The sequence below is a fragment of the Arachis duranensis genome, chromosome 9 (assembly GCF_000817695.3).
Source record: "Arachis duranensis cultivar V14167 chromosome 9, aradu.V14167.gnm2.J7QH, whole genome shotgun sequence".
NCBI classification, from domain to species: Eukaryota; Viridiplantae; Streptophyta; class Magnoliopsida; order Fabales; family Fabaceae; genus Arachis; species Arachis duranensis.
The window spans coordinates 50,284,795-50,306,372 of NC_029780.3; the positions used below are offsets into that span (position 1 = coordinate 50,284,795).

Here is a 21,578-nt window from a genome sequence, read left to right on the forward strand (position 1 = left end):
GAGCCACGTTAACTTCCACGTTAACTTAGTTAACGTGGAAGCTAACATTGATGAGTGAATAATGAGCCAATGTTAGTGACACTCAACATTGTCACTGACGTTGGGATGGCTAAGAATGGCCACGTTAGAAGCCATGTTAACCTAGTTAACGTGGACTCTAACGTGAGACCTAGGGGCACACTTGAACGTTAGTGACAATTTTGAGTGTCACTAACGTTCTCGAAGGTTGGCAAAAGCCACGTTAGAAGCCACGTTAACCTAGTTAACATGAGCTTTAACGTGAAAGAAGGGGCACACTTGAACGTTAGTGACAATGTTGAGTGTCACTAACGTTCTCGAAGGATAACAAGGCAATGTTAAAAGCCACGTTAACCCAGTTAACGTGGGCTTTAACGTGAGGCAAAGGGGTGCATGGCAACGTTAGTGACAATGTTAAGTGTTACTAACGTTCTCGAACTTGTATTTTCACTAACTGTTAAACACCCCTAACGTCTTGAGCTAAAGTCTCTGCCCACTTCACACTTTCTCTCTGCAAGTAAGCAAAGCCCAATTGAAGAAAGGAACTGCTTCAAAGATCCAAAGGCCCAAGACTTGGAGAGCTAACTAGAAGCTGAGAAGAGTAGTATATATAGGAGTAGTTTTGAAATAGAGAGGAGCTTTTTGGGGAGAGGAGCTAGGAGAGAGAACTACACTTGTATTTTTACTTTCTCTGCACTTCTAGCTTTATCATGTATTCTCCATCTTTGATTTTGATTTCTAGAGCTATGAACAACTAAACCCCTTTCATTGGGTTAGGGAGCTCTGTTGTAATTTGATGGATCAATACTAATTTTCTTCTTCTTCTTCTATCTTTCCTTTTAATTTTACTTGAAAGCTTTCGATCTTCATCCAATTGGATAGTTATCTTGGAAAAGAAGCTATTCAAACATGGATCTCTTCGGATCCTTGAAAGAGGAATGAAGAGATTAGCTAGAAATGCTTTCTCATGCTGGACCAAATTGAGTGTGGATGGGTATGTGACTATAATCCTCTAAGCATTTGATTTGGGAAGTGCATGTGGTATAATCAGTGACCACACTTCATCTCTTCTCATGAGCAATTGACCAAGGAATTGGCTATTGATCAAGATTTGAGAGATTGAATTGCAAGAAATTATGATTCAATCACTTAAGATTGCCAAGGAGATCAATGAGTATTCATGGATTTGCTCAACTAGATCATTCCTCTAATTAAAGTTGCTTGATCAATCAATCCCTGTGGGATTTGACCTCACTCTATTGTGAGTTTTTACTTGACGACAAATTCGGTACACTTGCCGAAGGGAGATTTGTTGAGAGACAATTTCCACGTGCATCAAGTTTATGGCGCTGTTGCCGGGGATTGATTGTGCATCGACAATGATTACATTAGAGGATCACTAGATTGAGCATTTGTATTTTGTTTGATTTAATTTTCTGTTCAGTTAATTTGCTTTCCGTCTTAGTTTAATTCTTCCCCTCCTCTGTTTCCTAGTTTTTCTTTGCTATTTACAATTCAGTTCTCTAACCCACTAACTGTTTGATATATTGCATCACTGAAACTAACAAGTAATTCTAACAATATACTTTCTGCATTGCTTTTCTTGCTTGTACTCTGTTGGTTGTATGACAGGGAGAAGAAGTGGAGCTTCAACTTCTTTTGATTCTGAACCTGAGAGAACCTTCTTAAGATTAAGAAGGGAGGCAAAAGAAAAACGTGTAGTGGGTGCTGAAGAAGAAGAGGAACACTTGGAAGAATACTTTGAAATAACCATGGAAGACCATCGTGAGGAAGAGGTGCACAACCATGATGGAGGAGGTAGAGCAAATCCTGGTGGGGAAGATAGAAGAGTCTTGGGCTCTTACATTAACCCAAACCCAGGGAACTACGGAAGTAGCATCCAAAAACCAACCATCCATGCCGACAACTTTAAACTAAAGCCACAGCTCATCACCCTCGTTCAGAACAATTGCTCGTTCGGAGGAGGTGTTCATGAAGACCCCAACCAACACTTAAACACATTCCTGAGAATATGTGACACAGTGAAGTCCAATGGCGTTCAACCTGATGCCTATAGACTGTTGTTGTTCCCATTCTCTCTCAGAGACAAGGCAACCAAGTGGTTGGAGTCTTTTCCAAAGGAGAGCTTGACAACTTGGGATGATGTTATGAACAAATTCTTAGCAAGATTTTACCCCTCTCAATGAGTCAATCGGCTGAGAGCTGAGGTCCAAACTTTCAGGCAACAAGATGGTGAGACTCTATATGAAGCATGGGAGAGGTTTAAAGACCTAACAAGGAGATGTCCATCTGATATGTTCAATGAATGGGTGCAGCTGCACATCTTCTATGAAGGACTGTCATATGAATCTAAGAAGGCCGTAGACCATTCATCCGGAGGTTCTTTGAACAAGAAGAAGACCATTGAGGAAGCCATAGATGTCATTGAAACTGTAGCTGAGAATGACTACTTCTATGCTTCCGAAAGAGGGAACACTAGAGGAGTAATGGAGCTGAACAATGTAGATGCTCTGCTTGCTCAAAACAAGCTCATCACCAAGTAGCTAGCTGACCTCACCAAGAAGATGGAGAGAAGTCAAGTGGCAGCAATCACCACTTCAACTCAAGAGGAAGCAAGTGAAGAGGAAAAAGGCACTCAGGAGCAAGCTAACTACATTGGGAATTCACCTAGATACAACCATGATTCATACTCCAAGACCTACAACTCTGGATGGAGGAATCACCCAAACCTTGGGTGGGGTAATCAACAAGACCAAGGCCAAGACCAAAGACGTCACAACCCTAACAACAATACAGCCCATTCCTTATTTAATGACCAAATCTCTAAAATTGAAACCCTGCTTGAGAGCATATGCAGTGACATCCAAGACAGTAAAGCATTCCGAGAGGAAGTGCAGTCAAATATGCAGAACCAAGATGTTGCCATTGAGAAGCTTAAAACACAAGTTGGTTACCTATTCAATCGGACTTCTGGCAACAACAGAAGTAAAAAGGAGGAATGTCAAGCTATCACTCTAAGGAGTGGGAAGGAACTGAAGGGATTTGACTGGAAGAAGCTAGAAGAAGAGTCAATTGACGAAGGAGAAAGGCAAGATGGAGATCAGAGCCCAACTTCTAAAAGTCAAAAAGAAGAAGGGAAGCTGAAGCCGGATGTCCCGAGAGTTCCATACCCTCAGCAATTGAAGAAAAAGGGGGATGATTACCAATATTTGAGATTTTTAGAAATCTTCAAAAAGCTACAAATCAACATACCCTTTGCTGAAGCAATAGAACAAATGCCTCTCTACGCCAAGTTCTTAAAGGAGCTCATGACTAAGAAGAGAAGCTGGAAGAACAACGAAACTGTGATACTGACCGAAGAATGTAGTGTTATCATTCAGCACAAATTACCCCAGAAATTGAAGGATCCAGGGAGTTTTCAGATCCCCTATGTCATAGGTGAGATCACGGTAGAGAAGGCTCTTTGTGACCTAGGAGCTAGCATCAATTTGATGTCAGTAGCTATGATGAGGAAGATGAAGATCGAAGAGGCTAAACCAACAAAGATGGCCCTACAATTGGCAGACCGATCATTCAAGTTCCCTCACGGCATAGTAGAGGATTTGTTGGTAAAGGTGGGAGAGTTCATATTCCCAGCAGATTTTGTGGTCCTAGATATGCAAGAGGAACCCAAGGCTTCCATTATTTTGGGGAGGCCCTTCTTGGCCACTACAGGAGCTGTCATTGACGTCCAAAAAGGTGACCTCACCTTGAGATTACACAATGAAGAGATGACCTTCAACGTATTCAAGGCCATGAGTTACCCACCAGAGCAATTCGGGGAATGCATGAGGTTAGATGCACTTGAGGAAGAAGTACATGAGGACTTTGAGGAAGAAGAACCTGAAGAGCCAGAGAGGGTAGTTGGGGAGGAATATGAATCAAGTGAGGAGGTTGCAGCAATAGAAATTCATACACAAGAAGCACCCAAGGTGGAAAATCAAAAGTCAGAGGCACCAAAGCTTGAGCTCAAAGCACTGCCACCTACTCTCAAATATACATATTTGGGGAAAAACGGAAGTTACCCAGTAATATTGCCGAATGGGAATTTGTTGAGAGACAAGAGGTTATGAAGTTATGGCAGGGAGGGGGGATATACCCTATCTCAGACAGCCCATGGGTCAGCCCTGTACATGTTGTCCCAAAGAAGGGAGGAATAACTGTAGTTCCGAATGAGAGGAACGAATTAATTCCTACAAGGACTGTCATTGGATGGCGGATGTGCATAGACTACAAAAAACTCAATGAAGCTACACGAAAAGATCATTTCCCGCTTCCATTCATGGACCAGATGTTGGAATGACTTGCAGGCCATGCATTTTATTGTTTTCTCGATGGCTATTCAGGATATAACCAAATAGTGGTTGATCCTAGAGACCAAGAGAAAACCTCCTTCACATGCCCATATGGAGTGTTTGCTTATAGGCGCATGCCATTTGGGCTATGTAATGCACCTGCAACATTCCAACGCTGCATGCTTTCTATCTTCTCAGACATGATAGAGATATTCATTGAAGTTTTTATGGATGATTTTTCAGTATTTGGAGATTCTTTTCCTAGTTGCCTACATCACCTAGCCCTGGTATTCAAGAGATGTCAAGAGACCAATCTGGTTTTGAACTGGGAAAAATGTCATTTCATGGTGACAGGAGGAATAGTCCTTGGTCATAAGGTTTCTAACCAGGGTATTGAGGTGGACAGAGCTAAAGTGGAAATTATTGAAAAACTTCCTCCACCCGGTGATGTCAAGGCAATTAGGAGCTTTTTAGGGCATGCAGGTTTTTATAGAAGGTTTATTAAGGATTTTTCAAAGATAGCAAAGCCCTTAAGCAATCTCCTTGTAGCTGACACACCATTTGTCTTCGATGAAACATGCATGTTGGCTTTTGAGAACTTGAAAATGAGGCTATCCTCTGCACCTATCATCTCCCCACCTGATTGGAACTTACCTTTTGAACTAATGTGTGATGCATCTGATTATGCAATAGGGGCAGTGTTAGGACAGAGGAAAGATGGCTTAGTCCATGTGATAGACTATGCCAGCAAGGTCCTTAATGATGCTCAAAGAAATTATACCACAACCGAACAGGAACTGCTGGCAATAGTCTTCGCATTTGACAAGTTTAGATCATACCTCATTGGTGCAAAAGTAATTGTTTTCACAAATCACACAGCACTTAAATATTTGTTTGCTAAGAAGGAATCAAAACCAAAACTAATAAGATGGATCTTATTGTTGCAGGAATTTGATATTGAAATCAGAGATAAGAAAGGAGTGGAGAACAAGGTAGCAGATCACCTCTCCAGAATCCCTCAGGATGAAGGTGGGGGACATGATACTCAAGTGAACGAGCTCTTTCCTGATGAGCAGTTGATGATAGTTCACAAGGCTCCATGGTTTGCAGACATAGCCAACTTCAAGGCAACTGGGGCTTTACCACCAGAGATACATAAACATCAGAAAAGAAAACTCATGAATGATGCAAAATACTTTGTCTGGGATGAGCCATATCTCTTCAAGAAGTGTTCAGATGGTGTCCTCAGAAGATGTGTTTCGGAAGAAGAAGGACGAGGGGTGCTATGGAATTGCCACAACTCAAGATATGGAGGCCACTTTGGAGGGGACAGAACTGCAGCAAAGGTTCTACAAAGTGGGTTCTTTTGGCCAACCCTTTTCAAGGACGCCAAAGAACTGGTAAAAAGCTACAATGAATGCCAAAGAACGGGAAACTTGCCCAAAAGAAATGCCATGCCACAAAATTTCATCCTAGAGCTGGAACTGTTTGATGTCTGGGGAATAGATTTCATGGGGCCATTTCCAACTTCATATGCAAACAAGTACATCTTAGTAGCTATGGATTATGTCTCCAAGTGGGTGGAGGCCATTGCAACTCCAACGAATGATAACAAGGTGGTTATGAACTTCCTCAGGAAGAATATCTTTAGCCGGTTTGGAGTCCCAAGAGCCCTCATCAGTGATGGAGGGAGCCATTTTTGTAACAGACCATTAGAGGCTCTTCTCCTACGATACGGGGTAAAACACAAGGTAGCCACACCTTACCACCCCTAAACAAATGGACAGACTGAGATATCCAACAGAGAACTAAAGAGAATTCTGGAAAAGACTGGGGGTGCATCAAGAAAGGATTGGTCAAAGAAGCTGGATGATGCTCTTTGGGCATACAGAACAGCATTCAAAACACCACTTGGAATGTCCCCATATCAGTTGGTGTATGGTAAAGCTTGTCACCCAAATTCAACTATCCAAAAACTAATTAAAAAAATTTAAACATGCAACTCAAGTCAAAAAGGGGGGTAACAACAAGAAAACATCTTCCACAACCACCCTTTCCGGATTTGGCATCTAATTGAATTGGAGAAATAAAATAGGAGAATCTATGTCATGAATTATCAAAAACAAATACAAGTCAGTCCATGGGAGTCACAATTTAATTGATCTTCGATTTGTAATCCGAAGCTAATATTGAATATATATTAATTAATAACATGTGGAGAACCTTCCTCTTATACTATAAAGATCCATTAGACTCTTAAACTTTGTGAAATTTTGTATTGAGTACATTGCATTGATACAACCAACAAGCAAGTTAGAAAGAATCTAGTACTGGTGCAAAGAGAATCTTGCAGTTGCAAGAGATGGAGGAATTCAGGTCGCAAGCATATGAAAATACCAAGATGTACAAGGAGAAGGCAAAGAGAAGACATGACTGACATCTTGCACCCAGAAGTTTCGAAAGGGGGCAGCGAGTGCTCCTATACAATTCCAAAATAAGATTGTTCCCAGAAAAACTCAAATCAAGGTAGTCCGGGCCCTTTCTTGTCACAAAGGTCTCGCCGTATGGGCAGGTAGAAGTCATGGACGAAGGTTCAGAAAGGACTTTTACAGTGAATGGACAAAGACTCAAGCATTATCTGGGCAACATGGGGGAAAACCCCAGGATGAAATACCATCTCAAGTGAGTGAGGACTCATCGAGCTAGCGACGATAAAAAAAAAGTGCTTTGTTGGGAGGCAACCCAACCTCAGGTAGTCATTTTGATCTTCATTTCAATAAAGATCACAAGTTGTTTCCCCCTGTATTGCAAGGAGCTAAGTTTGGTGTTTCACACCAGGACAGTCAAAGGAGACAGTGTAATTCTAAGTTTGGTGTCCCACCAAAAGGACATTCGGTTAGAATTACACTTTCTCCCAAAAACACATTGCTAGCTCTAACCAATTGAGGGAAACCATTCAGATGTAGTTAGACTTTAGTTAATAATTGTTCTGTTAACAACAAGATATGAGTTTATCAGCATATATGCAAGATTGTGTACTAAACAAGGAACTAAGTTTGGTGTTCACACACCAAAGCAAGTTCATAAGACACATGCACATGCAAGCTAATTATTCCTCAAGTGCTTTGGGAACAAGCAACTTCCAATAACTTTACAGGAACCTTATGGTGCCCCTTCACTTAAGGAAGCAAAGAGCAGGAGGAGAACGAAAAGAAGGCGATTAGAAGTTGTCACCTGAAGGTTGTATTGTCACTTAATTCCATATATTTACAGTTCGAACATTGGAAGCTCAAATGCAATCTTGATTAATGATTTCCAGTGAGGCCTAAACATGTTTTCTTTTAAAACTCTACCTTGTTGTTGAGCATGGTCTGTGATTCTGGTTTGAGTGTCACTACATCTTTCCCTTATTTACTTGTAAGCTTGTCTATTTGTATGAAGAAGAGAATGTCTATGTTTACAAAAGACCAGAAAGGAGTTCATAATGTGGAAGTGCATTCATGAATCTTTGGGGGTAGTCATAAGTTAGCTAAGTTGGTTCAACCACAAGGCTAGGATGACAACTATCTATCCTGAATGCTTTACTTTTGATATACCCATGAGACTAAGATAACAACAAGATCCTAATAAGAGAAAAAGGGAAAGAACAAGGGAAGTGAAAAACAAAAGAAAAAGAGTAAGCAATAAGGCTAGGCACCAATGGTTTTCCTTAAGACATGTGTCTGTGGTGCTCCTGTGTGGGGGATCTACTTGGATGAATAAGCTCATTGGGGTGCTTTATCACCTGGTAACTTAGGTTAACTAACTCAGATCTTGTCTTGACCATCTAGCACTTGTTTTGTAAAGGTGCCAAGAGACTAACCTAGTTTTAAATTTGGAAAAATATCACTTTATGGTGACTGAAGGAATCATCCTTGGGCATAAAATTTCGAACAAAGGAATAGAGGTGGATCAAGCTAAGGTGGAGGTAATTGAAAAATTACCACCACTTGCCAATGTTAAGTCCTTAGGGGTGCTTCAACACCTAGCACCTTGAACCAACTGGTTCGGGAGTGTTGGCTGAAAGCTTATCCTAAAGAGTTACCCCCTTACAAAACACTTAGCCTAAATAACACAAACAGCCCTTGAAATAACAATAAAAAGATCAATAAATACAGGTCTCATGGGACATAACAAAGTGAGTAATTTAAGAGATGATAAAGGTCTGAAAGCCAGTAGTGGAATGAACCTAAGTTGCTATGCATGAAACCACCATAAAATCAGTAATATGACTTCCACAAGAATGACTCATTTCTCTGGAGATTTCATTCATCACTCTCTTGTTCCAGTACTTGCTTAGGGACAAGCAAGCTTTAAGTTTGGTGTTGTGATGCCAGGGCATTTTGGCCAGTTTCACTGACCTTTTCTTTACTGTTTTTACGTAATTTCATGCATTTTCTTAGGAAATAATGAGTAGTTCTCTCTCCTCGCTCCTCCCAAAAGCTCTTCTCTATTTCAAAACTACTCCTATATATACTACTCTTCTCATCTTCTAGTTAGTTCTTCAAGTCTTGGGCCTCTGGATCTTTGAGCTTGAAGCAGTTCCTTTCTTCAATTGGGCTTGGCTTACTTGCAGAGAGAAAGTGTGAAGTGGGCAGAGACTTTAGCTCAAGACGTTAGGGGTGTTTAACATTTAGTGAAAATACGAGTTCGAGAACGTTAGTAACACTTAACATTGTCACTAACGTTGCCATGCTCCCCTTTGTCTCCCGTTAAAGCCCACGTTAACTGGGTTAATGTGGCTTTTAACGTTGCCTTGTTAGCCTGAGCCAACGTTAGTGACACTTAACATTGTCACTAACGTTGGCAATTGCTCACAAATGGCCACGTTAGAAGCCACGTTAACCCAGTTAACGTGGCCTCTAACGTTAAAGGGGGAAGAGAAGCCAACGTTAGTGACACTCAACATTGTCACTAACATTGGCCTAAGGTGCAAAGAGCCACGTTAACTCTCACGTTAACTTGGTTAACGTGGGAGCTAACGTAAGAGATGGATAGTTGTCGACAACGTTAGTGACACTCAACATTGTCACTAACGTTGGAGCAACCACACAACCCCCAAGAGCCACGTTAACCTTCACGTTAACTTGGTTAACGTGGAAGCTAACGATGAGGAATGAAGAATGAGCCAACGTTAGTGGCACTCAACATTGTCACTAACGTTGTGATGGCTAAGAATGGCCACATTAGAAGCCATGTTAACCTAGTTAACGTGGACTCTAACGTGAGACCTAGGGGCACACTTGAACGTTAGTGACAATGTTGAGTGTCACTAACGTTCTCGAAGGTTGGCAAAAGCCACGTTAGAAGCCACGTTAACCTAGTTAACGTGAGCTTTAACGTGAAAGAAGGGGCACACCTGAATGTTAATGACAATGTTGAGTGTCACTAACGTTCTCGAAGGATAACAAGGCAACGTTAAACGCCACGTTAACCCAGTTAACGTGGGCTTTAACGTGAGGCAAAGGGGTGCATGCCAACGTTAGTGACAATGTTAAGTGTCACTAACGTTCTCGAACTTGTATTTTCACTAACTGTTAAACACCCCTAACATCTTGAGCTAAAGTCTCTGCCCACTTCACACTTTCTCTCTACAAGTAAGCCAAGCCCAATTGAAGAAAGGAACTGCTTCAAAGATCCAGAGGCCTAAGACTTGGAGAGCTAACTAGAAGTTGAGAAGAGTAGTATATATAGGAGTATTTTTGAAATAGAGAGGAGCTTTTTGGGGAGAGGAGCTAGGAGAGAGAACTACTCTTGTATTTTTACATTCTCTGCACTTCTAGCTTTATCATGTATTCTCCATCTTTGATTTTGATATCTAGAGCTATGACCAACTAAACCCCTTTCATTGAATTGAGTGTGGATGGGTATGTGGCTATAACCCTCTAAGCATTTGATTTGGGAAATGCATGTGGTATAATCAGTGACCACACTTCATCTCTTCTCATGAGCAATTGACTAAGGAATTGGCTATTGATCAAGATTTGAGCGATTGAATTGCAAGAAATTGTGATTCAGTCACTTAAGATTGCCAAGGAGATCAATGAGTGCATTGATTGAGGAAGAGATGAAAATGAAATTGATCCGGAGAATGCAACATCTCCTAAGCCCAATGAACCCCCCATTTCTGATCTTACCCATTCTCTTTACTTTCTGCAATTTACTTTTATGAGCAATTCCCCCATTCCCATTTACAATTCTGCTATTTACTTTCAGTCATTTACTTTCTCGCCATTTTAATTTTTGCAACTATAAACTATATTCATGGATTTGCTCAACTAGATCATTCCTCTAATTAAAGTTGCTTGATCAATCAATCCCTGTGGGATTCGACCTCACTCTATTGTGAGTTTTTACTTGACGACAAATTCGGTACACTTGCCGAATGGGAATTTGTTGAGAGACAAGTTTTACCCCGATCAAGAGCATATAATTGCCTAATTGCCTTGTTGGTGAACCAACTTAGCTAATTAATTACTATACCACAAAATTAAGAACTCACTTCATAAGATAAACTCACTCTTGTTTTTCATAACATTTTCTTTTTAATTGACTTAAAAAGACAAGCATACATATAAGCAAGATGAAAATGAAAACTAGGGACTTAGACCAACACACTTATATGTGACTAAGGAGAGAACAAGTAGAATATGGATATCCCTGAGAACAATATTCAATCATACTTTCAATTAAAGCACTACAACTCAGGGTATCTTGGCCAGTTTCACTGACCTTTTCTTTACTGTTTTAGGGTAGTTTCATGCATTTTCTTAGTAAATAGGCAAGTTTTGGATGAAAATACACTTACACATTGATTCAAGCAATTATTGTGAACTTTACATGATTTCACGAGGATTAGGCAGGAATTGTATGATAAAATTGATGATGCATAATCTCATGATTTGGAATAGAGCTTTGATGCACCTTAATTGCTTGATTTCAGGACAAAGGAAGCAAGAAGGAACCACGTTAGCAGCCATGTTAATCTAATTAACATGACCACTAACGTGCAATGGGACAAGCCTGTAGCGTTAATGGAAAAATTGATCGCCAATAACACCTTTGAAGCCATCATAAGCCCATGTTAGTTGCCACGTTAACTACATTAACATGGTAGCTAATGTAGAAGAGGAAGAGGAGCTCGAATGTTAGTGGTAAAAGTGGTTGCCACTAACATTCCATAAAGGAACAATGAAGCCACGTTAAGAGTCACGTTAATCCAATTAACGTGAACTCTAACGTGGGATGAAGAACCAATCACCAACATTAGTGACACTCACCTTTGTCACTAACGTTGGACCAACCCAAGAGTGCCCACGTTAGTGGTCACATTAAGACCACTAACGTGGGAGATAACGTGGAGCTAAGCATGATAAGCCAACGTTAGTGACACTCACCTTTGTCACTAACGTTGGAGATGGCAATCACTACCACGTTAGTAGCCATGTTAATCTAATTAACGTGAGCTCTAACATGGGAGGGATGGGCGTTTGGAGCGTTAGTAACAAAGGTAAGTGTCACTAACGCTCTCGAAGCTTAGGCATGCCCACGTTAGGAGTCACATTAGTTATACTAACGTGAACTCTAACGTAGGGAAGGGGGCACAAGGCAACGTTATTGGAAAAGGTGATTCCCAATAACGTTTGTGAAGGACCAAGAGGCAACGTTAGTGGTCACGTTAGTACCACTAACGTTGAAGTTAACGTTGATCATTTTGGGTTGGAACGTTAGTGGAAAAGGTGATTATCACTAACGTTCTCGAATCCACTTCACACTTTTTCTACAAACAAAGCTGAGCCCACTGAAGATTGTAACTGCTTCAACTCAAGATCAAAGGCCCATATCCAAGACTTGGAGAACTCACTAGAAGATCAAGAAGAGTAGTATATATAGGAGTAGTTTTGAACTATTGGGGAGCTTTTTGCACTTTTGGAGAATTAAACTCTGTATATTTACTTTCTGCATGTATTCTGTTCTACCCTTTTTCATTTCCATTTCTAAAGCTATGAACAACTAAACCCCTTTTATTGGGTTAGGGAGCTCTGTTGTAATTTGATGGATCAATTATAGTTTTCATTCTCTTCCTCTTTCTTTTCTCTTGATTTACTAGAAAGCTTTCGATCTTAATCTAATTGGTTAGTTGTCTTGGAAAAGAACCTCTCCAAAATTGAATCTCCTTTGAGCCTTGGAAAAGGGATGAGGAGATCATGCTAGAAATGCTTTCTCATGTTGGACCAAATTGGAGTTTGGGCGGATATAGTGACATGTAATCCTCCCAACACTTTGATTTGGAAATACATGTGGTATAATTAGTGACCAAACTTCATCTCTTCCTATGAGCAATTAAATCAAGGAATTAGACAATTGTTCAAGCTTAGAGAGATTGGATTGCCAAGGAATTGGGATCCAATCACTTAAGATTGCCAAGGAGATCAATGAATGCATTGATTGAGGAAGAGATGAGAATGAACTTGATCTGGAGAATGCAACATCTCCTAAGCCCAATGAATCCCCATCTCTGATCTTACCTATTCTCTTTACTTTTGCCATATATTTCCATGTTCATCTTCCCAAATCCCCATTTAAAATTCTGTACTTTATTTTCTGCAATTTACTTTCCCCGCCATTTAATTTCCTGCAAATCTCAACTACATTCTGTTTAGCTCAACTAGCACACTCTTCTAACTAAAGTTGCTTGACCAATCAATCCCTGTGGGATTCGACCTCACTCTATTGTGAGTTTTTACTTGACGACAATTCGGTATACTTACCGAAGGGAAATTTATTGGGAGACAAGTTTTTATAAATCAAGTTTATGGTGCCGTTGCCGGGGATTGAATTTGTATCGACAATGATTAAGTTGGAAGTTGACTAGATTGAGCATTTTCTTTTTATTGTTTAATTTGCCTAGTCATTTACTCTTAGTTTCAATTAATCTTCTTCCTCATCCCCTCTCCCCTCGTTGTTTTCTTTTTCTTTGGAATTACTTACAATTCTGCTCACTAACCCACTAACTACTTGATAATTTGCACCACTCACACTAACAATCACTCTAACAAGAATAATCACTTCGTTTGTTTTCTTACTGTGTGCTCTGTTAGTTGTATGACAGGGAGACGAAGCAGAGCATCAACTTCCTTTGATTTCGAACCTGAGAGGACCCTCCGTAGATTGAGGAGAGAAGTAAGAGGAAAAAGAGTTATTGGTGTTGAGGAAGAGGAAAAGTACTTTGAAACAAATATGGAGGAGAACATGGAAAACAACCATGAAGAAGAAGCTCACAACCATGCCAGAGAAGGCCCTGTGAATCATGTTGGGCAGGAAAGAAAAGTATTAGGCTCTTACATCAATCCAAACCCAGAAAATTATGGAAGTAGCATCGAAAAGCCCACCATACATGCCAACAACTTTGAATTAAAACCCCAGCTCATCACCCTTGTTCAGAATAATTGCTCATTTGGAGAAAGTGCCCAAGAAGACCCCAATCAATATCTAACCACCTTCCTAAGAATAGTTGACACCGTGAAGTCTAATGGTGTTCATCCGGATGTCTATAGATTATTTTTGTTCATATTCTCACTCAGGGATAAAGCATCTAAGTGGCTGGAGTCCTTCTCGAATGAGAGTTTAACGAATTGGGAAGACGTGGTAAACAAATTTTTGGTAGGATTCTATCCTCCTCAAAGAATCAATAGGCTGAGAGCTGAGGTACAAACTTTCAGGCAATAAGATGGTGAAACTCTTTATGAGGCATGGGAGAGGTTTAAGGACTTAACAAGAAGATGTCCACGAGACATATTCAATGAATGGGTTCAAGTACACATCTTCTATGAAGGTCTTTCTTATGAGTCAAAGAAGGCTGTAGACCATTCATGAGGGGGCTCTTTAAACAAGAAGAAAACCATTGAAGAACCCATAAATGTCATTGAGACTGTCGCTGAGAATGACTACTTCTATGCTTCTAAAAGAACCAACACTTGAAGAGTAATGGAGCTGAACCACATGGATGCATTGCTGGCTCAAAACAAGATGATCACCAAGCAGCTAGCAGATCTTACCAAGAAGGTGGAAGAAAACCAAGTCACAGCAGTCATCACCTCATCACCAGCTCAAGAAGGAGTGAATGTAGAAGAAGAGGGTGACTGGGAACAAGCCAACAATGTTAGAAACTCACCCAGACAGACCTATGATCCATACTCCAAAACTTATAATTCTGGTTGGAGAAACCACCCTAACTTTGGGTGGGGAAATCAACAAGACCAAGGCCAAGACCAGAGACGCCACAACCACAATCCCAACAACAATGCAACTCACTAACATACCTCACAGAGATCCTATCAACACCCACCTAATCACCCTTCTCAACCACCTAATCTAAACCCACCATCACCAACCGAAGATAGACTTTCCAAAATTGAGACTCTACTTAAAAGAATATGTAAGGAAATTCAAGACAGTAAAGTTTTTCGGGAAGAAGTGCGATCCAATATGCAGAATCAAGATGCTGTCATCAAGAAACTTGAAACACAAATTGGCTACTTATTCAAGCAAGCCCCTGTCCACAACATTCACAGCAACACTAATCCAATTCCAAGGGAGGAGTGTCAGGCTATCACTCTTAGAAATGGGAAGGAATTGAGGGAGACCTACAAGAAACCACAAGAGAAGAACTCAGATGAAAAAAAAGGGACAAGAGGAAATGCTAGTCTCCACTCCTAAGCCCCAACATGAGGGAGAAGTGATGAAACCATGCTTCCCAAAAGCCTCATACCCCCAGCAATTAAAGAAGAAAGGAGAGGACAACCAATTCTCAAGGTTCTTGGAAATCTTCAAGAAATTACAGATCAACATACCCTTTGCTGAAGCAATAGAGCAAATGCCGCTCTATGCCAAGTTCTTAAAGGAGTTAATGACCAAGAAGAGAAGCTGGCAGAACAACAAAACTGTGATACTCACCGAAGAATGCAGTGCCATCATCCAGCATAAATTATCTCAGAAATTGAAGGATCATGGGAGTTTCCAAATCCCTTGTATCATAGGGGAAATTACGGTGGAGAAGGCTTTATGTGATCTAGGGGCAAGCATAAATCTGATGTCCTTAGCAATGATGCGAAAGATGAGGATTGAGGAGGCCAAACCAACAAGAATGGCCCTGCAACTAGCAGACAGGTCATTCAAATTTTCTCACGAAATAGTGGAAGACTTGTTGGTAAAGGTATGAGACTTTATCTTTCCAGCAGACTTCATAGTGTTGGATATGGAGGAAGGAGCTAAGACCTCTATCACCTTGGGAAGGCCATTTTTAGCCACTGTTGGAGCCATCATTGATGTCCAAAAGGGTGAACTTTTCCTTAGACTACATGAGGAGAAAATGATATTCAATGTGTTCAAGGCCATGAGTTACCCACAAGACTCACTAGGACAATGTATGAGGTTGGACTCAGTGGATGCTGTGGTACAAAAGACTCTTGAAGAAGAAAAACTTGAGGGTTTAATAGAAGAAGAGGAGTCAGCATCAAGCCAAGAGGTTGCAACAGCTGAAACTCATGTTCATGGCACACTAGAGGGGAAGGACAAAAGAAAAGAAGCACCCAAACTTGAATTAAAGGCACTACTGCCCACTCTCAAGTATGCATACTTAGGAGAGAATAAAATCTATCCAGTGATCATAAATTCCGCCCTCAGCCAAGAACAGGAGAAAGAATTACTTCAAGTCTTACAAAAGCATAAGGATGCCATCGGATGGACATTTGCTGACTTGAAGGGAATCAGTTCAGCCATATGCATGCATAAGATACTATTGGAAGATGATGCCAAACGTTCCATTCAACCCAAAGGAGGCTGAATCCAATTATGAAGGAAGTGGTACAGAAAGAAGTCATGAAGTTGTGGCAGGGAGGAGTAATCTACCCAATTTTGGATAGCCCATGGGTCAGCCCTGTCCAAGTGGTCCCCAAGAAAGGAGGAATCAATGTGGTACCCAATGAAAGGAATGAGCTAATCCCTACAAGAACTGTCACAGGATGGAGGATGTGTATTGATTACAGAAAACTCAATGAAGCCACGAGAAAAGATCATTTCCCACTCCCCTTCATGGACCAGATGCTAGAAAGACTTGCAGGACACGCATACTATTATTTTCTAGATGGTTATTCAGGATATAACCAATTAGTGGTTGATCCAAGAGATCAGGAGAAAACATCATTTACTTGCCCATATGGGGTGTTTGCCTATAGGCGCATGCCATTTGGGCTATGTAATGTGCCAACAACTTTTCAACGATGCATGCTTTCCATCTTCTCTGATATGATAGAGAAGTACATTGAAGTCTTCATGGATGACTTCTCAGTGTTCAGAGATTCCTTTCCTAATTGCCTAAATCATCTTGCCTTGGTATTAGAAAGATGTCAAGAGACCAATTTGGTCTTGAATTGGGAAAAATGCCATTTTATGGTGACAGATGGAATAGTCCTTGGCCATAAAGTTTCTAACCAAGGTATTGAGGTAGACAGAGCTAAGGTGGAGCTAATTGAAAAATTACCTCCACCAAGTGATGTCAAGGCAATTAGAAGCTTTTTGGGGCATGCTGGCTTCTACAAAAGATTTATTAAAGATTTTTCAAAAATAGCCAAGCCCTTAAGCAATCTCCTTATGTCTGATACACCATTTATCTTTGATGAGAAGTGCATGCTCGCATTTGAAAACTTGAAAAAGAAGCTATCCTCAGCTCCTATCATCACCCCACCTGATTGGAATTTTCCATTCGAATTGATATGTGATGCATCTAATTTCGCAGTTGGGGCAGTGTTAGGACAGAGAAAAGAAAATTTGGTGCATGTCATATTCTATGCCAGCAAGGTCCTCAATGACACTCAATGAAATTATACCACTACCGAAAAGGAATTGCTGGCAATAGTTTTTGCATTTGACAAATTTATATCATACCTCATTGGTTCTAAAGTTATTATTTTCACTGATCACACAACATCAAATATCTATTTGCCAAACAGGAGACAAAACCAAGACTAATCAGATGGATCTTATTATTGCAGGAATTCAACATTGAGATTAGAGACAAAAAGGGTGTGGAGAACAAGGTAGCAGATCATCTATCCAGAATCCCTTGTGAGAAAGATGCTACACATGATGCAAGTGTAAATGAGTTCTTCCCAGATGAGCAGTTAATGTTGGTTCACAAAGCACCCTGGTTTGCAGATATTACCAATTTTAAAGGAGCCGGTGACCTACCCCCTAGGATCAACAAACATCAAAGAAGAAAACTCATCAATGATGCTAAGTATTTCATTTAAGATGAACCTTATCTCTTCAAGAAATACTCAGATGGAATCCTTAGGAGGTGCATTTCAGAAGAAGAAGGATGGGAGGTCCTATAGAGTTGTCATAGCGCTAGCTATTGAGGTCATTTTGGATGAGAAAGAACCACAGCAAAGGTACTACAATGTGGGTTCTTCTGGCCCACTATCTTCAAGGATGCTAAGGAACTGGTGAGGAGCTGCAATGAGTGCCAAAGGGCTGGAAATCTGCCCAAGAGAAATGAGATGCCACAACAATACATTCTAGAACTTGAACTGTTCGATGTATGGGGGATCGACTTCATGGGACCATTCCCAACCTCATATTCGAACAAGTATATCTTGGTGGCAGTGGACTATGTATCTAAGTGGGTGGAGGCCGTGGCAACCCCAACAAATGACAATAAGGTGGTCATAAACTTTCTTAGAAAGAATATCTTCACCAGATTTGGAGTCCCATGAGCTCTCATCAGTAACGGAGGGAGTCATTTCTGCAATAGACCATTGGAGACCCTACCCCAAAAGTATGGGGTGAAGTATAAGGTTGCCACACCTTATCATCCCCAAACAAGTGGGCAAACCGAGATATCCAACAGAGATGTAAAAGGATATTGGAAAAGACTGTGGGAACATCAAGAAAGGGCTGGGCGAAGAAGCTAGATGATGCTCTTTGGGCATACAGGACAGCCTTCAAAACACCAATTGGGATGTCCCCATATCAACTGGTGTACAGAAAGGCCTGTCCCTTACCATTAGAGCTAGAGCACAAGGTCTTTTGGGCTCTCAAGATACTAAACCTGGACAACACTATTGCTATTGAAAAGAGGATATTGCAGCTGAAAGAACTGGAAGAGTTTAGGTCTCAAACCTATGAAAACACCAAGATCTATAAGGAAAAAGCAAAAAGGAGACATGATCTCAACCTGGCACCAAGAAGTTTCGAAGAAGGACAACATGTGCTTCTCTACAACTCCAAACTAAAACTCTTTCCTGGGAAATTCAAATCAAGATGGTCCGAGCCCTTTCTAGTCACAAAAGTCTCACCTTATGGACACATAGAAATCATGGAAGAAAGCTCAAAGAGGACATTCACTGTGAATGGGCAAAGACTCAAGCACTACTTAGGTAGCATGGGGGAAGACCCCAAACAAAAGTATAATCTCAACTAGAGAAACCACCGTCGAGCTAGCGACACTAAAAAAGTGCTCTGTTGGGAGGCAACCCAACCTGAGGTAGTCTCTTTTCATTATTGTCTCAAGAAAGAACTCAAGTAGAACTCTCCGTATTGTGAGGAGCTAAGTTTAGTGTTGCACACCAAAACCTTCCAAGGGTGAATATGAAATTCTAAGTTTGGTGTTTCACCAAAAGAATCACCCTGAAGAGTGCATTGCAACCCTTCATTGATAAAGCATCTGCTCTAACAAACAGAAAAACTACTTGACGAATGTTTAATTTTTAATGCATTCTGAATAAAAGCACATGAGGTTTCTGCATGTAGTCAATTTGTGGCATTAGGCAAAGAGCTAAGTTTGGTGTTCACACACCAAATTAAGTTCAGAAATTCACAGGCATACATGCATGCTAACTACTTTCTAAGTGCTTGGGGAAACAAGCAACTTCCAATGGTTTTACAGGAAGTCAATCAATCTCAGGAAGGAACCATACATCATCATCTAAGGAAGAACATCAAGGAGGATCCCAAGACAAAGGGACCTGAGCGTTCTGATAAGTGAAAGGTGGTAGAGTTCTTTCTTAGTTCTATCCTTTTGCAAGTTTTAAATAAGGAAAATCATGTATGAAATAGAACATGCTTCCATAGTAGCTTAGGAATTTTCAATTCTGCCTTTAAGAGTTAGTTGTTTAGGTCTAAGTGTGTTGGTCTAGGCCCTAGCTTCCATTTTCATCTTGCTTATATGTATGCTTGCCTTTCTAAGTCAATTAAAAAGAAAATGTTATGAAAAACAATATTGGAGTTATCTTGTGAAGTAAATTCTTAAATTTGTGGTATGGTCATTGAAAAGCTAAGTTGGTTCACCTACAAGGTATAGAGGCAACTATATGCTCTAAACCACATGCTTGAAACACATTCTATGAGACTAACCAAACAATAAGATCCTAATAAGAGTTTGAAAAAGAAAGAAAAACAACAAGACATAATGCTAGGCACCAAGGGTTTGAATATTGAGGCATGTGTCTATGGTGTTCATGTGCAAGGGATATGCTTGGATGAATAAGCTCTTAGGGGTGCCTTATCACTTGGTAACTTGGGTTAACTAATCCGGGATTATCAGCTGAAAGTCCACTATCAAGAGTAACCTTTGCTACATAGCACTTAGTAACCCAAAGAGGTTCTGGACACCAAGGTCTCAAGAAAGAAAAATAACAAACCAAGTACCTCTGGTGTGTATGTATGGGGGAAAGAGACTTGAGTGAGTAACTCCTTAGGGGTGTCTTAACACCTAGCAACTTGAACCAACTGGTTTGGGAGTGTTGGTTGAAAGCTTATCATAAAGAGTCGCCCTCTTACAGAGCACTTAGCCTAAGAAGAATGCAATAAAACTTGGAAAAGAAGGAAGGATCAACAATTAGGAAGTCTCAAATGATGCAATCAAGTGAGTGTTCAAGGGCATGATAAAGGCCTGAAAACCAGAAAAGAAATGAACCTAAGTTGCCATGCATAAAACCCCATAAACCAGGAATTTGACTTCTATAATGATTACTTGTCTATCTTGTTCTTTCATTCTTTTCTTTCCCATGTTTCAGTACTTGCTTAGGGACAAGCAAGCTTTAAGTTTGGTGTTGTGATGCCAGGGCATCTTGGCCAGTTTCACTGACATTTTCTTTACTCTTTTAGGGTAGTTTCATGCATTTTCTTAGTAAATAGGCAAGTTTTGGATGAAAATACACTTACACCTTGATTCAAGTAATTATTGTGAACTTTACATGATTTCATGAGGATTAGGCAGGAATTGTATGATAAAATTGATGATGTAAAATCTCATGATTTGGAACAGAGCTTTGATGCACCTTAATTGCTTGATTTCAAGACAAAGGAAACAAGAAGGAACCACGTTAGCAGCCATGTTAATCTAATTAACGTAACCACTAACGTAGAATGGGACAAGCCTGTAGCGTTAATGGAAAATGTGATCGCCAATAACGCCTTTGAAGCCATCATAAGCCCATGTTAGTTGCCACGTTAACTACATTAACGTGGTAGCTAACGTAGAGGAGGAAGAGGAGTTCCAACGTTAGTGGTAAAATTGGTTGCCACTAACGTTCCATAAAGGCACAATAAAGCCACGTTAAGAGTCACGTTAATCCAATTAATGTGAACTCTAACGTAGGATGAAGAACCAATCACCAACGTTAGTGACACTCACCTTTGTCACTAACATTGGACCAACCCAAGAGTGCCCATGTTAGTGGTCACGTTAAGACCACTAACGTGAGAGATAACGTGGAGCTAAGCATGATAAGCCAACGTTAGTGACACTCACCTTTGTCACTAATGTTGGAGATGGCAATCACTACCACGTTAGTTGCCATGTTAATCTAATTAACGTGAGCTCTAACGTGGGAGGGATGGGCGTTTGGAGCGTTAGTGACAAAGGTAAGTGCCACTAACGCTCTCGAAGCTTAGGCATGCCCATGTTAGGAGTCACGTTAGTTATACTAACGTGAACTCTAACGTAGGGAAGGGGGCACAAGGCAACGTTATTGGAAAAGGTGATTCCCAATAACGTTTGTGAAGGACCAAGAGGCAACGTTAGTGGTCATGTTAGTGCCACTAACATTGAAGTTAACATTGATCATTTTGGGTTGGAACATTAGTGGAAAAGGTGATTGTCAC

General features: G+C 40.6%; 2 protein-coding genes and 1 non-coding gene across 3 annotated transcripts; 2 read left to right on the forward strand and 1 right to left on the reverse strand.

The window, feature by feature from the left end:
• The first annotated feature begins 5,038 nt into the window (after positions 1–5,038).
• On the forward strand, positions 5,039–6,148 carry LOC107465526 (uncharacterized). The gene is made up of 3 exons (XM_016084505.1): positions 5,039–5,227; positions 5,450–5,500; positions 5,603–6,148. The coding sequence occupies exons 1-3, from the start codon at positions 5,039–5,041 to the stop codon at positions 6,146–6,148; spliced, it is 786 nt and encodes a 261-aa protein (XP_015939991.1).
• Positions 6,149–14,105: 7,957 nt separating this feature from the next.
• Positions 14,106–14,209, reverse strand: LOC127742085 (small nucleolar RNA R71). The gene has a single exon (XR_008003273.1). It is a non-coding gene; the product is annotated as a small nucleolar RNA R71 (small nucleolar RNA).
• Positions 14,210–15,321: 1,112 nt separating this feature from the next.
• Positions 15,322–15,633, forward strand: LOC107465527 (uncharacterized). The gene has a single exon (XM_016084506.1). The coding sequence runs from the start codon at positions 15,322–15,324 to the stop codon at positions 15,631–15,633; it is 312 nt and encodes a 103-aa protein (XP_015939992.1).
• The last annotated feature ends 5,945 nt before the right edge of the window (positions 15,634–21,578 follow it).

Coding starts and splice junctions, on each gene's coding strand:
- LOC107465526 (XM_016084505.1), top strand. CDS start 5,039: ATGTGTGATGCATCTGATTATGCAATAGGGGCAGTGTTAGGACAGAGG. Junction 5,228..5,449: donor CATACCTCATTGGTGCAAAA/GTAATTGTTTTC, acceptor CCTGATGAGCAG/TTGATGATAGTTCACAAGGC. Junction 5,501..5,602: donor CAGACATAGCCAACTTCAAG/GCAACTGGGGCT, acceptor CTCTTCAAGAAG/TGTTCAGATGGTGTCCTCAG.
- LOC107465527 (XM_016084506.1), top strand. CDS start 15,322: ATGACCAAGAAGAGAAGCTGGCAGAACAACAAAACTGTGATACTCACC.